At 61.6% G+C, this 13820-nt stretch overlaps 3 protein-coding genes across 3 annotated transcripts; all 3 read right to left on the bottom strand.

Annotated features, from left to right (window-relative positions):
* Window positions 1-309: 309 nt before the first annotated feature.
* On the bottom strand, window positions 310-3873 carry LMJF_16_0480 (putative fucose kinase; the record flags this gene model as incomplete). Its single annotated transcript, XM_001682074.1, has 1 exon — window positions 310-3873. The coding sequence occupies one exon, from the start codon at window positions 3871-3873 to the stop codon at window positions 310-312; it is 3564 nt and encodes a 1187-aa protein (XP_001682126.1).
* A 4070-nt stretch (window positions 3874-7943) lies between these two features.
* On the bottom strand, window positions 7944-8543 carry LMJF_16_0490 (conserved hypothetical protein; the record flags this gene model as incomplete). Its single annotated transcript, XM_001682075.1, has 1 exon — window positions 7944-8543. The coding sequence occupies one exon, from the start codon at window positions 8541-8543 to the stop codon at window positions 7944-7946; it is 600 nt and encodes a 199-aa protein (XP_001682127.1).
* Window positions 8544-12731: 4188 nt separating this feature from the next.
* Window positions 12732-13379, bottom strand: LMJF_16_0500 (hypothetical protein; the record flags this gene model as incomplete). The annotated part of the gene is made up of 1 exon (XM_001682076.1): window positions 12732-13379. The coding sequence occupies one exon, from the start codon at window positions 13377-13379 to the stop codon at window positions 12732-12734; it is 648 nt and encodes a 215-aa protein (XP_001682128.1).
* Between the last annotated feature and the right edge of the window lie 441 nt (window positions 13380-13820).

Consider the following 13820-nt stretch of genomic DNA (forward strand, 5'->3'; position numbering starts at 1 on the left):
GAGCTGACTCGCTGGCTGGCCACAACGGCCTCGGAGGCACACGTGTAGACGGGCACTCACCAAGCAGACGCCCGACTCCCTCCCGGCACAGCCAACACAGACAGACAAGCAGCAGTCGTCGTTCGCGTCGCGGGTGTTGTCAGTGCTGTGCCCTTGCATCACTCAAACAGTCCGGAGAGACCAACGGGGAGGGAAGAGACGCTCTTCCGTGAGCCGCCGTCCTCCCGGATTTGCCTACGTGCGCGTGCGCGCGTCTCTGGGACCGTTGCGCCGGTGCCCCACAGCAGCGCCTCACACCGCCGCACGCCTCTAAGACCGGCTGATCTGGAGGCCGGACGCCGACACGCTCATCTCCACGAAGCGGGCATTGCCGTTCGGCGGGTTCGCCGTCAGCAGCTCGCGGATCCGGCGAGCGCACGCCTCGTCCTTCGCGCACATGTACATGTAGCCGCCACCGCCAGCGCCGGGCAGCGTCAAACCCCACACGTACGGCTCCACAATGTCCACGATCGACTGCACGGTAGGGTTGCACACGCCGTCGTCCAGCCGCTTCTTCTGCTCCCACGTCCGGTGCACAAGCCGCGCGTAGCCCTTGTAGTTGCCCGTCGTGATCGCGTCGTACATCGCGGCAGTGGTGGGCCCACCCATCTCACGCAGCAGCTGCAGCGTCGCGCCATTGTTCAGCAAGACATCGCGCACAATCTCGCCGAGAATGCCCTTTGCCATGCGAGTGATGCCCGTGTAGTACAGCAGGTGGCACGCGGCGAACCTTGGGTCCGTGTACACGCTGTCCGGCATCCAGCGCACCGTCGGCAGGCACGGCAGCCCAGGCACGCACTGCACAAGCTTCAGGCCCTCGAACAGGCCGCCGTACTGATCCTGCCACCCGCCACCAGCAGTCAGCATCTGCTCAATCAGCAGCACGCGGCGGCACACATCGTGGTTGTCCCACGGCAGCTTGCAGAACTCCGCCAGCGACCGCAGCACGGTGCCGGCAACAATGGAGCTCGTGCCCAGCCCGGACCCCGTCGGGATCGCCACAAACAGCGAGATCTCCAGCCCGTGGCCGCCAAACCGTGCAGCCAACTGCTCCCGCAGCGTCGCGTACTCCGTCGCGCAGAACTCGGGCAAGAACCCGCACAGCGCAAGCGCAGCCTTCGGGATCGAGAACGGGTTCTGCATCGTCGCGTACGTGCGGATCTCGTCGAAGCTCGAGACGCTCAGCTGCTCGCCGGAGTCGATCGAATGCATCATGATGATCGGGTCTTCGCGCACACGCACGTACACCTGCACCGGCGGCTGCCCGTTCAGCTCCACGGCAACGTTGATCACGCTGCCGCCGCTCAGGATCGCGTATGGCGGCGTATCCGTCCATGCCCCCGCCACGTCGATGCGGATGGGGCAGCGGCCCCAGATGATTTGGTCAAGGTGCACGCTCATCTCCGGGTCGTGGCGCTCATCGGGAAAGGAGTCCATGATGGCCGCGCGTAGCTCCGCGAGCGCGGCGGCATCGTGCAGAGCCACCAGCGAGCGGGCCTCCTCCGCGCTCGACGCACGCAGCAGCGCGAGGCGCCGCGCCTTCTCCGCCGCAGACACCGGCGGCTCCGCGGCATCCATCGCCTCCAGCGCAAGCTCCATCAGGCGGCTCGCAAACGCGTGGTAGTGCGCCGCCACGATGCGGCCAGGCGCGGTGCACAGCGGCGCACCCCTGCCGCCACCGCTCGGGCTGCCCTCGTCCGAGAACACCTGCGCCCAGCTCCCCGCACTCGCAGCCGCGCCCTTCGCAAACGGCGCCGCCGGGGCCACCTGGCGCGACAGCGCCACCGCGTTCCCAGCTGCGTCCACCCCGCCCCACCACTCCGTCGGCCCGCTGTGCCGCGGCAGCGGCACGCCCAGCTCCACGACGCGCTGGGCCACGCGGTTCAGGTCCAGCAGGAAGAACTGCTGCTGCAGCAGCGCAACCATCGGGCCCGGCAGCACCGGCGACCGCGCACGCGGCGCCGCGGGGTCACCCGCCACAAGCGCAAGCATCAGCGTCAGCATGCGCCGCTCGTAGTACTCGCTGTTGCGCAGCATCGCAGGCACGTCCGTCAGCCGCAGCAGGTCCATCGCAGACACGCGCGGCTGCGTCCGCCACACAGCCTGCCCAGCGGCAAGCCGCGCAGCGTCCACGCCAGCGCAGCCGCCGGTCGCAGCCTCCAGCGGCAGCGTCGCAACGTACAGGAAGTCGCCAAGCTGCTGCTCCGTCGCGCACACCGGGAACAGCGCAGCCTCGTACATGTCCAGCGGCTGCGCAGCACCGCCGTCCGCAGCACGCGCAGCGGGGTACAGCTCCGCTACGCTGAACCCGCGGCTCGACAGCCAGTCGTGCAGGCGCACACCCATGTACATCGTCGAGCCGCTGCGCACGTCGCCGCAGAACGCGTCGTCCATGTGGTACGGCCGCGCAGCGTGCGGCACAGCACCGTCACCGCAGCCGCCAAGCGCAGCGGGCAGCACAGGCACGACGCTCACACACGCGCCGGGCGGCAGCGCAAGCGCCCAGTCGTTGCGCGGGACCCCCGTCAGAATGTGCTGGTCCCGCAGCGCCCACCGCGCGCCCACCCAGCTGCTCTCCACCCACAGATGCCGCACAGGCGACAGCGGCGCACCAGCCGGCGCATCCGCAGCAGCGGCGGCAGCGGACCCGTCCAGCGGCGCAAGCACCACGGAGTTCTGCACAATCACAGACGACGGCGTCGCAAGCAGCGGCATCGCGTCGCCAGCAGCAAAGTCCAGCTCCTCCCCCCCGCCGCCGCGCTCAGGCGCAAGCACGCCGTCGAGCGGCGTGCCCCACGACCACGGCGGCGTCGGCGACTCGCGCCCCTGCAGCGTCGCCACCGCCGAGATCAGCTGCCGGTTCGTCCCGTAGTGCAGGAACTCAGCGTCGCGCAGCTCCACAACGCTCGCCTTCAGCCCCGCGATCTCCGGGTCCGCGATCGGCGCGTTGTTGCCCAGCGCAGAAGCGAACTCCGAGTACAGGTCGTACGCGGTGCGCACCGCCGTGCAGCGGTGCCCGTCGTACCCGCCGTCGGTCGCGTCCTCCGCGTCCAGCGCTCCGCCCAGACACTTGCGAGTCAGCACCTCCACCGCGCGGTCGCTCAGCATCCACATGCCCACATCCAGAAGAACCGAGTGCCTGCCCTCCGCCACGCGCCGGCGGACCTCATCCAGCGACGGCTTCTGCAACATGTAGTCCAGGTCGAGTGGCCTCTCGCGTGCAGTGAAGAGCACGCCGTGGTTCTGAAAGAGGCTCGCGTCTGCGTTAATGCCAAAGCACAGCACGTCACTGTCCGCGAAGTGCGCCAGCGACGGCAGCGCACCCCTCGCATCCACGCACACGTCGCCGCACGCAATCAGCGTGCGCAGGCGCGCAGGCGCCATCGCCACTATCTCCCGGTACATCGGCACCTGCGTCGAGAGCAGCGTGCGAGACAGCTGGCTGCCACGGTGCCACCGGCGCGGCGGCAGCGGCAGCAGCGCCTTGCCCATCGCCGCGTACGCCGGCAGGCGGCGGCTCAGGCCGCCAGCGTGCACAATCACGCGGCCATCGTTGTCCGCCAGCCGCAGCCACGACAGGAACGACCTCTTCGCGGACGCAGGTGCGTGGCGCTGCTCGTCCACGTAGCATGCGTGCAGCAGGTGCACCGTGCCACCGCCGGAGCCCAGCGGCCTGCCCTCCGGGTCACACCCACAGAACAGCCCAGGCACCGCCACGCCGCCCTTCGCACCGCACTCCCTCAAAGGGAGCGCAGCCGCGTCCGCCAGCAGCTTCGCCGCTCCCTTGAACTCCGCCAGGTTGCAGGGGAGGCTGAAGAGAAAGCTCACGTTCATCGTGGCACACGGCTCTGTGGCTGTGTGTGTCCGTGTCTGCTAGGGAGAGGCGAGGGCGAGCTCGGAGCTCAGAAAAGAAGACGGAAACCCGCGGAGGCACTGAAAGACCAACGTGGTGCAGAGCCAGTGGCGTGGCCGCGACCAGGAGACACGGAGGAGAGGGCAGACGCGGAACACAGGCACACTTTCTCACCACCGCTACGGTGCTGTCGACGAGTCAGCGGGCGGCAAGGCACAAGGCGGGGGAGGGGTGCCGGCGAGGATGGAGAACGCTGCGATAAGGATGCAAGCGAGACGCAGGGGGAGGGGGGGGGAAGTCGAGAGGCCGAAAGGGAGAGCGGAAGACGGCAAAGGCGGCAACGAAGCAAGCCGAGCAGCACCAACAACGCGAGAAGGGGCGAAGTGTGAGCGCGGCGCTGTGCGGTGTCCTCAAAAGGTGCCCAAGGGGGGAGGGGGGAAACACCGAACCACAAGCACAGCAGGGGCGCACCCGACCACGTCGCGGTCAGCCACGGGAAGGTGACGCACGTCGAAAGGTATTGTTCGTTTGTTTATGTCTTCTGTGTTTCACTGCCTGCCATGCGGCAGGCGAGGCCAAGCACCACACCCTACACCGCCACCTCTGACGCACACACGATTCCTGCCACAGGCCCCCATCATCTGGTGTGAAGCAGCCGTAGGCGCGCGCCTCGCAGCAGTGCGCCAACTCGCTCATCAGGGAGCACGGCCCCCGCCTCAAGCTCTACCCACCAACAGCCGCCTCGCATGTCGCTCCAACGCCACGCAGGCCAGGAGCTGACCACCGACATCTGTAGCGATTCGTTGCTCTGACCTTGCCATGTCGCAGGTGCATGAGCCTGTCACCGTCGGAGGTGGTTCGGCGTTCGGCAGGGATGGGGAAGATCTCCTGGCGTCTTGGCACACGGAGCGGGGTGGGGGTCGCTGGGCCCTGAGATGCCGCGCGTGGAGGCAACAGCCTCTCGTCAAGGTCGCTGTGGAAGAACAAGTAAAGACCCAAAAGTCAGGGGAGAGGAGAAAGACGATGAAGGGTGAGGGACGACGCACTGATGCCACGGTGTGTCAGTTGTGTCCGGTTGTCCATTGTTCAATGCCCTGCGGCGGCTGGCGAGCAGGGGAAAGGGGAGGAAGGGGGAGAGCATCGCATCAGCTCCCCATGCCATCGCAGGGGTCGTGGTGGGGGAGTTGGAAAGTGGTCGCGAAAACGGCCTCGGCGAAGCGCCACCAGCGGAGGTGGCTTCTACCCACGTATACGCCCTCGGACACATGGGCATTTGAGGGTGATGTTCGCCGAAATTCAAGTTCCTGCGCATGAACGGGTTCATGCGCGCGTGAAGAGACGCTGAGACACTGACACACATGGACGCGTTACACTACCGCCGTCTCCTCACCCGCAGTCCCGTAGGAGGGGGTGGACACGCGTGCCCGAAGGCAACAGAAGAAGCAACCAAATCTACGCAACACGCATGCAAAGAGGGGGAGAGAGGGGGAGGGGGGTACGGAGAGGAATGGGAGGGAGGGCGACAGCGGCTCAGGACACCGTCGCAATCACGGCAACGTGGAGGACGGATTGCACACACACACACACACACACATACACACACACACCTCCCCCTCCCCTCTCCTTCACGGGCAACCACAGAGAAACGCACAGGATGAGAATGCGGTGAGGAACTCGGAAGAGAAAGGTGAGGGGAGGCTCATCATGAGCGAAGAAGGTACCATGAAAGGACAAGGAATACGGGCGAACCACACAGCAGCCCCACGGCACAAGTGGAAGTGGAAAGTGCAACGCTGCTCTCAGTGGAGAGGGGTGGGAAGCTGGTTAGAGGTGGGGAAGAAGACAGGGCAAATAAGGAAAAAAAAAACAAGGAACACGTAACAGAGAACAAGAGAGATGGTGGGTGGTGAGGAATCTCCAGGCGCATAGGGTCGCTTGAAGCCTGAACAATGAAAAGAGAGGGTGGGGGAGGGGGGCTCCGCGACAAGGACCTTCAACATCGAAACCAGAGCGGTTGGGGATGGATGGAGGGAGAAGGTGAGGGGGCGCGAAGAAGAGAAAACTATGTCCCAAAGATATGCATAACGAATACAAAACCATGCACCCAACGCGTCCTCCCTGCCGAGTTGTCTATTTTCCGTGAAAGCGTATATGAGCCTCTGGTGCCCCTTCCGCCCGCACCCTCGATACAACCAACTCGCATGAGTAGGCGGGCGTACACGCATCCCCGCACACCCTTTCGTTGTTGTTTTGTTTTGTTTTTTTTTGTTTGTTTTTTACGTTTTCCGCCACCCTGCGGAAGGACGTCTTGTCGCGATATCCAAGAGAGGGGGAGGGAGGGAGGAAGGGGGAGGGGTGACAGTGACTCGGTGCCTCGAGATCGGAAAGGAACCGACAAAGAAAACGGCGTACGGAGGAGACATGGTTCATTGCGGCGGGTTCGTTCGAGCGGCGGGGGGCGGGGCCGGGACGCACACGTCCCGGCCCCGCATCGTTTTTCTATTCCTGTTCAACGATCAGTGCGCCTGTCATTCGCGTCGCCAACGCTACCAAGAAAGGATGTAAGACGTTCGGAAAAGGAAGAGCTGGCGCAAGCGAAACCGAAACAGAGGAAGAGGGGGGAGAGGGGGGAAGAGAGGAGGGGGAGAGCGGAGGAAACAGGAGGACTTCTGCTGCACCGGCGCGTTGCGGTGTGCGCGCCGGTGCAGCAGCACAGGCAAGCAAACCCGAAAACGAGGGGAGGAGAGAGGCGCACGCCACACACCGTGACTCCGCTGTGTGCGCTCACGTGCCTGTCTGTATTTTGTGTGGGCTGAGGCGTGTGCAGGCGGGTGTAAGTGCATTACCTGTACGCTGCTACTCCGCTCACAATATCGAAGTGGGCGTTTCGTATTCCTCCCCCAGCCCCCACTTGCAAGCGCTTCACACACGCACGGCCCACCTAGGAGGGCCACCCTGAAGCTCTGCCTCGCCACCACACGAAGTGCCCGCCTCCGCCTCCCTCTTTCTCACACAATGCGAAGGAAAGGAGACGAAAATGATAAAAATGCAAACGAGGATGCGGATGGGCGCAGCGCGGCAGGAATGAAGCGAGCTGCTTGCGCAGCGGGTAAAGGTGAGGGTTCACGCGCAGAGATTTGAGACACTACCGCTTGCTGTCATGAGCGTGGCTTCAGAGAGAGAGAGAGAGGGAAGAGAGGGGGCGGAGACGCACCCACATACGCGGGCACACGCCTACGCCACAGCTGCCGTTATGGCAGCTGTGCATGAGGAAAGGGGCACGAAGCGCAAGCGCTCCACGTGAAGAGGCGGCCGCATGCCTGCCTTGCAAGCGGGTCTCGATGTACCTGCGCATGTGCACAGGGGCAGGGGGTGCGTGCGGTGCGGAAAGTACGTACACGGCGCGCATACACGCTGAGAGCCACAGAAAGGTGCCCGCGCGCGCCGCTCCGTGTCGTCACAAAAACAAAATGGATGGGGAGGAGAAAGAAAGACGACAGTTAAGAAAGGAGGTGAAAACAAATTGAAACAGGAAACAAATCGAGCCGAAGAAGGGATTGAGGAATGGCGAGGGAGGAAGTGGAGGGGGAGGAAGAGACAAGAGATGCAGTGACCACACCCACTCACCCACATACTCACACACGCGTGCGTCTCCATCCACAACGACGATATGATGAGAGCCCCCCCCCTCCTCTTCCTCCTCCCCCCTCCTCCAACACATACAAAAACAAGATAATGACCGAGTGCGCCTCACAGCATCGAACGAAGTGCTGAGAGAGGCACCGAGTATCCCCTCCCCCCTTCCCTCCCCCTCTAAGGTGAAGAGAAGCAAGAACTGCGCGAGAGGAAGAGAGAGAGAGAGAGACAGAAGCGAGTAGACGAAAACGGAACGCAACAACGGTGGACGGGCGAATGGAGGCGGCGAGGAGGCCACAAGCAAATATAAAAAGAAAAAGAAACCAAGAGCATAGATGTATAGTCGAGTGAGCCTGCACGCGTACGGAGAGAGGAGGAGGGGCGGGATGCACGCATGCACGCCTCACTGTTTCGCTCACTCGTAGTCGTCGTCCTTGCCCTCCTCACTGCAGCACAGGGTGGAGCAGCAGAGCGCAAAGCCAACGACAAAACAGAGGAGCGTGCCACCGGTTGCGACACACAGCAGGTAGAAGCCTTCCGCCAGCTGATACCCGTCCTCCTTAGCCGCCAGCATCTGCGTCTTCTCGCCAGGGCAGAGCGTCGTCATGTAGGTGCACACAATCAAGCCCAAGGTTGCGCCACAGCAAGCCAGCGATATGAACGACGTGAAGGTGCTCGTGACGGCGAGGCTGTCATTGTAGCGTGCGTTGATCCAGCACGCGGTAAGCAAGGCAGAAGACGCGATAAAGGCGGTCGCGGCCACAGACAGCGCGGCCGTCACCGTGTAGTAGACCTGCCCCTGGAGGCACTGCAGGTGATACGAGTACGTCCGAACAATCTCCACGTCCGGCGTCTCCTTGGCCGGCGTGGATGACTGGCGGTACCAGAAATACACGGTGTTCGTTGTGTCGGTGCCGGCAACCACCTTACGGAACACCGGGAACAAAATAGAGCACGTCGCACAAGCTGTGAAGAGCATGAGCAGCACGAAGACGAATACGCGGCAGCACTTCATTGTCGCTGATGTTCGGGTAGGTTGCACTGGAATACAGATTCAGATGAGCTTCAGTTGTTTGGTTCGTTGGGAGTGTAATGGGGGGCAGGTCGCGCGTGCAGTGAGGAGATGGGCGTGCCACTTAGAGATAAAAGAAATGGGAGGCTGTCGAGGGATAGCGTTGGATGGAGCGGAGGCATCCTTGTATGCACATATATACATGTATGTGGGGGGAGGGGGAGGGGGTAAGAGGAGGACGAGGGGGCGAGGAAAGCACGAAAAACGAAGGAAAGAGAGTGGGCAGGCGCAGATCGAAGCGGTGGCTGAAGGCGTTGCGCCATGCGCACATAGAGCGACCGCACCAACGAGAGCGAACCCGGTGGGAGCGACGCAACAGCATGACGGGCACGAGACACTTTCTTTCTTTTTCCGCTTCGGCGTGTGTCCGTTCGCCCACGAGCAGGTCAACCACGCTACACGCGTGCAGCCACGGCCCACCTAGGTCTGCTGCACGTCGGCTGCGCCAAGGAAGCCGGGCCAGTCAGCACCGTCTGGCGCCGCCAGCCCACTGCCATGTCACTGCATGCAGCGCAGGTCAGGCCCACGATCGCGCTCAGCAGCACCGCAACGCGGCCAAGGCCCAAAAGCAGCCGGCGGATGCCTCTCCTCGTTCCATCGCCGGCACGATTCGTCGTAGGCGCGGGCACAAACGCCGCCATGGCCGCACGCCTCTTCCGCACACCGCCGTCCCAGCCCAACCCGCCGACACACCCAGAGTCCGCCAGTCGTACCCGACGGTAGGCTGCTGGCTGCGTGGTTTCCCTCACACCGAGCGCGTGCGGGGACCCTGACACCACGCTGAGGTGGCCCGCATCCTCAGGGAGCTACGCACTCGCACAAAGAAAAGGGCCAGCTGCGCGAAGTAGGCAGTAGAGAGCGAGAGGAAGAGCAAGGACGACATGCAGCACAACAGTGAGAGGAGCGGGTTTTGGTGACGTGCAGAGACGCAGTGCTGATTGTGCAGGAGTTCGCGTCGTCGTTACTGTTGGGGGCGGCAGCGATGTAGCTGCGGTAACAGTACCCAATCCTTTCCAGAAGGAGCGTCATCAGGCAACCACCCGCGGCGGCATAGATCAGGCCAAAGCCATCCAACAGCCGGCATGTGGACTTCAGTGATGAATTCAGCACAGCCGATGTCCGTCATGGACACGTGCACAGGCAGAGCAAGGGTAACGGCGCAGCAAGCGGAGGCCCCGAAGGTCAACAAAAAGCGTGATGGTGCCGAGGCAGTGGCGGTGCCCCGTGTGGGGCTCAGCACGCGATGAGCAGCGCTACGATGGCGTCCAGACAAGCCTCGTCGATGGACGGAGTCGCCTCGACAGTGTAGAAGATGAACGACTTGGCGCTCGCGCCGTGGTGGATGATCAACATGCCTCCCCGTTCATCGGCGTCACCGTCTCGCTGTATCAGCGGTGCAGCGTGAAGCGGGTCTTGCCAAAGTGCACATGTGCGGTCCCGCAGCGGAGCTGTGGAAACAATACCGAGCACGCCGCCCAAGCAGTGAATCCCATTGAGGCGATCCGCAGAAGGACGCGCAAGTGCGCCGCTGCTCGTCGTGCGAGTGTGTTCCTGCCTTTTGAGGAGAGGGCGTATCGGGCGTGAGTGCGATGACGTCGGCCGCTGCAGCAACAACACAAAGAAACGGTGAGGAGGCGCTATGCTGAAGAGCAAAGAAGGGAGAGAAGACGGGGGAAGGGGGGAGGGGAGTGGCAGATAAGTAGTCCCCCTGGCGAACGCCAGAAAGCGGTCATGCTCTGCGATTGTGCGTGTGTGTGTGTGTGTGTGTGTGTGTGTGTGTGTGTGTGTGTGTGTGTGTGTGTGTGTGTGTGTGTGTGTGTGTGTGTGTGTCGGTGCTTCGGTGTGTAAGGGTGTCACTGCCGTTGAAGTTTTGCGTGAGAGGAAGAAGAGTCATGAAAGAACAAGAGGAGAAGCTGCTCAGAATAGAAGAGCACAATCAGCTACGCGCATGTGCACGTCGCCGTGAAGGCACGTACCTGGCCATCACTTAGAGTGCAGGAATCCTGCGTCAGAGCAGCAGCAGCGATACTGGACAGCAGTACCTGCATGCCCCGGTGGCTCGCGTCCGTCAAAGTCGACGAAGCGTCTCGCAAGAGGAAAAGGGCGAGCAGCCCCTCCTCCCCTCCCAGACCTCGGCGCTTACCTTTGCTTGTCTCGACCACTGTACCACGCATGTGATGGTGTGCCCACACACGCCAAGCGACACCATCACGCCACGGCTGATGGACGGATACACCTCCGAGAATGTCACGCTGTGTGTGTGTGTGTATGTGTGTGTGTGTGTGTATGTGTGTGTGTGTGTGTGTGTGTGCGTGCGTGTAGGTATGGTTCCCTTCCTCTCTTCGTTCGCCGTTCGCTGAGTGCGCGTGTGCACATGCTAATACCCGTACAGATACACGTGTATGGCTCGCTAGCTAGCCAGCTGCAGGAGGTATGGTGAGCTGCGGGCTGGCGGCGCACGTACAGGCATGGGGGCTCTCATACTTCATGGCGATATCCCTTCGTTGGGTTCCTTTTCCGAAAGCGGGAGGGAAAATAAAAACAACCTACACACACATGCGCGCGCGCACATACACACACGGTAAAATGAGCCGAATCACTGCACAGCTCAAGCGCAGCAAGGCAACAAGCAAGAGAAAGAAAGAACGAGAGGGGCACAGATGGTGAGTGGTCGAGTGCCCAGGACGATGCACACACACCCACAACCTACCCACCACCACTACCACCACACACACACGCGCGCACCTCTCGAAATGTACGCAAGCAGACAGAAATAGTTGACCGTAACAGAGACGCAGATGATGGCCACGGCGACATATACGACGATGATGACATCGACGGAAGAGAGAAGAGAGAAGGAAGAAGCAGCATGAAGGCGGGCGATGAGGACGAGGAGGAGGGGAAGGTGTGAAAGAATCCACGCCCAGCCATAGAAACACACATAGCTACCTGGATACAGCAAGCAAGAAGAAAGCAGCCATCACCATCATACCACCGCAATGAAATGCAGGGCGAGGCAAAGACAGGCAGTCGCCCATTGGGCACAAGCATGCGAGATCAACCCAGAGCTGTGTACATCCCCGCGTCGCTTTCGTGGATAGCAATATGCAACTCTCCCTGTGCATGGAAACAGCAGCGCGACGACACCCGCAGCACCGCTGGCGAAACGTTGAAAAGGGGGAGGGTGAGGATCAGCCTTTATGTTTAGAGCAAAGAACGATTGTTAACAGAAACGAGCAACACGGGGTATACACACACGCGCAGATGCGCATGGCATCTACAACGCGTATGGTGCCTTAGCCTTGTCGCGTGCGTCTTTATACGCATCCTCTTCGCCTCCCTCGTTCGCCCGACGCGCGCGATGTGTGATCGCTGTGCCTCTGGATGCGCACGAGGAAGAGAAGAAGGGGGAGAGAGGGGTCAGAGAGGGGGTATCCCTCTGTCGGTCTGTCCGGAGCGAGCAAGCAAGGCGTCCCGTCGCTCCACATGGAAAGAGGAAGCAGGTGAGCGGGAGAGGGAGAGGGAAAGCATCCGAGTAGCAACAAAAAGAAGCGAGATGCCGTCACCGGTTCGACAGTGGTGGTTGGGCGCATGCGCATCGGAGCCGTCGGTTGTAAAGGAGGTGTGGAGTGGGGTGGGGTGCGGGGCGGAGCAAGAGGCAGAGAGAGGGAGAGAGAGAAAAACAGATGACGGAGAGGGCGCGGGGCATGTGTGCAGTGATGCCACCGACCCCTACCGAACCCCAACCACCACCAAGAACCGAAGGAAGAAGCGCAGGAGAACGTGTGAGCCGTGACGCATCGGCGAACAAAGAGGAGGCAACAAAAACAAAGCAACGCGTTCCAACAGCAGAGAATCAGAGAAAGAGGTGAATGGAGATGCGGCTGCTACAATGAACAACACCTGCAGAGAAACGAGGGGGAGCGGGGAGGGGGGAGCGGCACTTCCAGCCTGTACGACGGCTGTGTGGTAATGTGTGTGTGTGTGTGTGTGTGCCTGCGTCACTTGTGTGCGTGTGTCGATACCTGTCTTGCGTGGGAGCAGGCGCGGCACCGCCTCCACGCTCCCTCCCTCAGAAACGGCAGAACAAGTTACGCTTCACCATGTTCTCCTACGATCTGCGAGTGGTGCTTAGGTAAGATTGCTATCCGGGAGGTTGCTGTTGTCGTGTTTTCTGCTGCTATGCTGCCCACGGGACCCCGGCTGCGATCGGCATTCGCAGCAGAGACACACCACCAGCGTTACGAACATGAACAAGAAGCCGCCGACGGCGATGCACAGGAGGAAGAAGCCCTCCACAAGACGGTAGCCATTCTTCTGCGGGGCAAGCAGGTGGGTCCCGGTGTTGTTGACGCAGAAGTCTTGTTTGAAGACGACCGTTGACGCGGCCAACACCGCAATTGAGAACAACATGGCGAAAATGGACAGCACGAGGGAGGTGGCGCTGATGCAGATGCTGTATCCGGCCGTCGTCCAGCAGGCGAGCATGAGGCATGCAACAACGGCGACCGCGGCGGCCATAACGGACAAGCCCGACATCAAAAGGAAGAGCACTCTCGCCTTCATGCACAACAAATTTCGTGTGTAGATGCGCGTAATCAACAACTCGGGAGGGGTGCCGGTGGTCACAACCGAATCGTTGTGCCAGAAGAATACGTTGACCTTCGCCTGGGCGGTGTCATTCGATTCTTTACGGAATATTGGGAGAAGTATCGAGGCAATGATGCATCCGGTGAACAACACCATGAGGATTAGCAAGAGAAAGCGACAGCAGCGCATGGCGGTGTGCGATCAAAGACGTGGAGAGAGAGAGAGAGAGAGAGCGCGCGCCGAATGGTAAATGGAAAAGGAGAGATGTACAGGGGGAGAGGGGCCCGTAAAGCACAAGCCCACACAAAAACCTGCGCGGGGCTGATAGAGTGAAGAGCTCGCGAGATGATGAGTGAAAGAGCGAAGAAAAGAAAACGAAATTTCGTCCAAAGTTACGGCGCGACTTGGGGGGAGGGGGGAAGGCGGGCAGGAGAAAGACCGCGGCGCTGATCAATGGGCCGATTCGAAATATGTCAAATACACAGAAGCTTTGAAACGGAAAAGAGGAGAAGGCGGCGAGGGAGGGTTGGAGATGGCGGGCGGTGACACGCATGCACGCGCAACTTGCTCCGTGTGCGTGTGTGTGTGTGTGTGTGGTGTGTGTGGTGTGTGTGTGGTGTGTGTGGTGTG

Source organism: Leishmania major, chromosome 16 (genome assembly GCF_000002725.2).
Source record: "Leishmania major strain Friedlin complete genome, chromosome 16".
NCBI classification, from domain to species: Eukaryota; Euglenozoa; class Kinetoplastea; order Trypanosomatida; family Trypanosomatidae; genus Leishmania; species Leishmania major.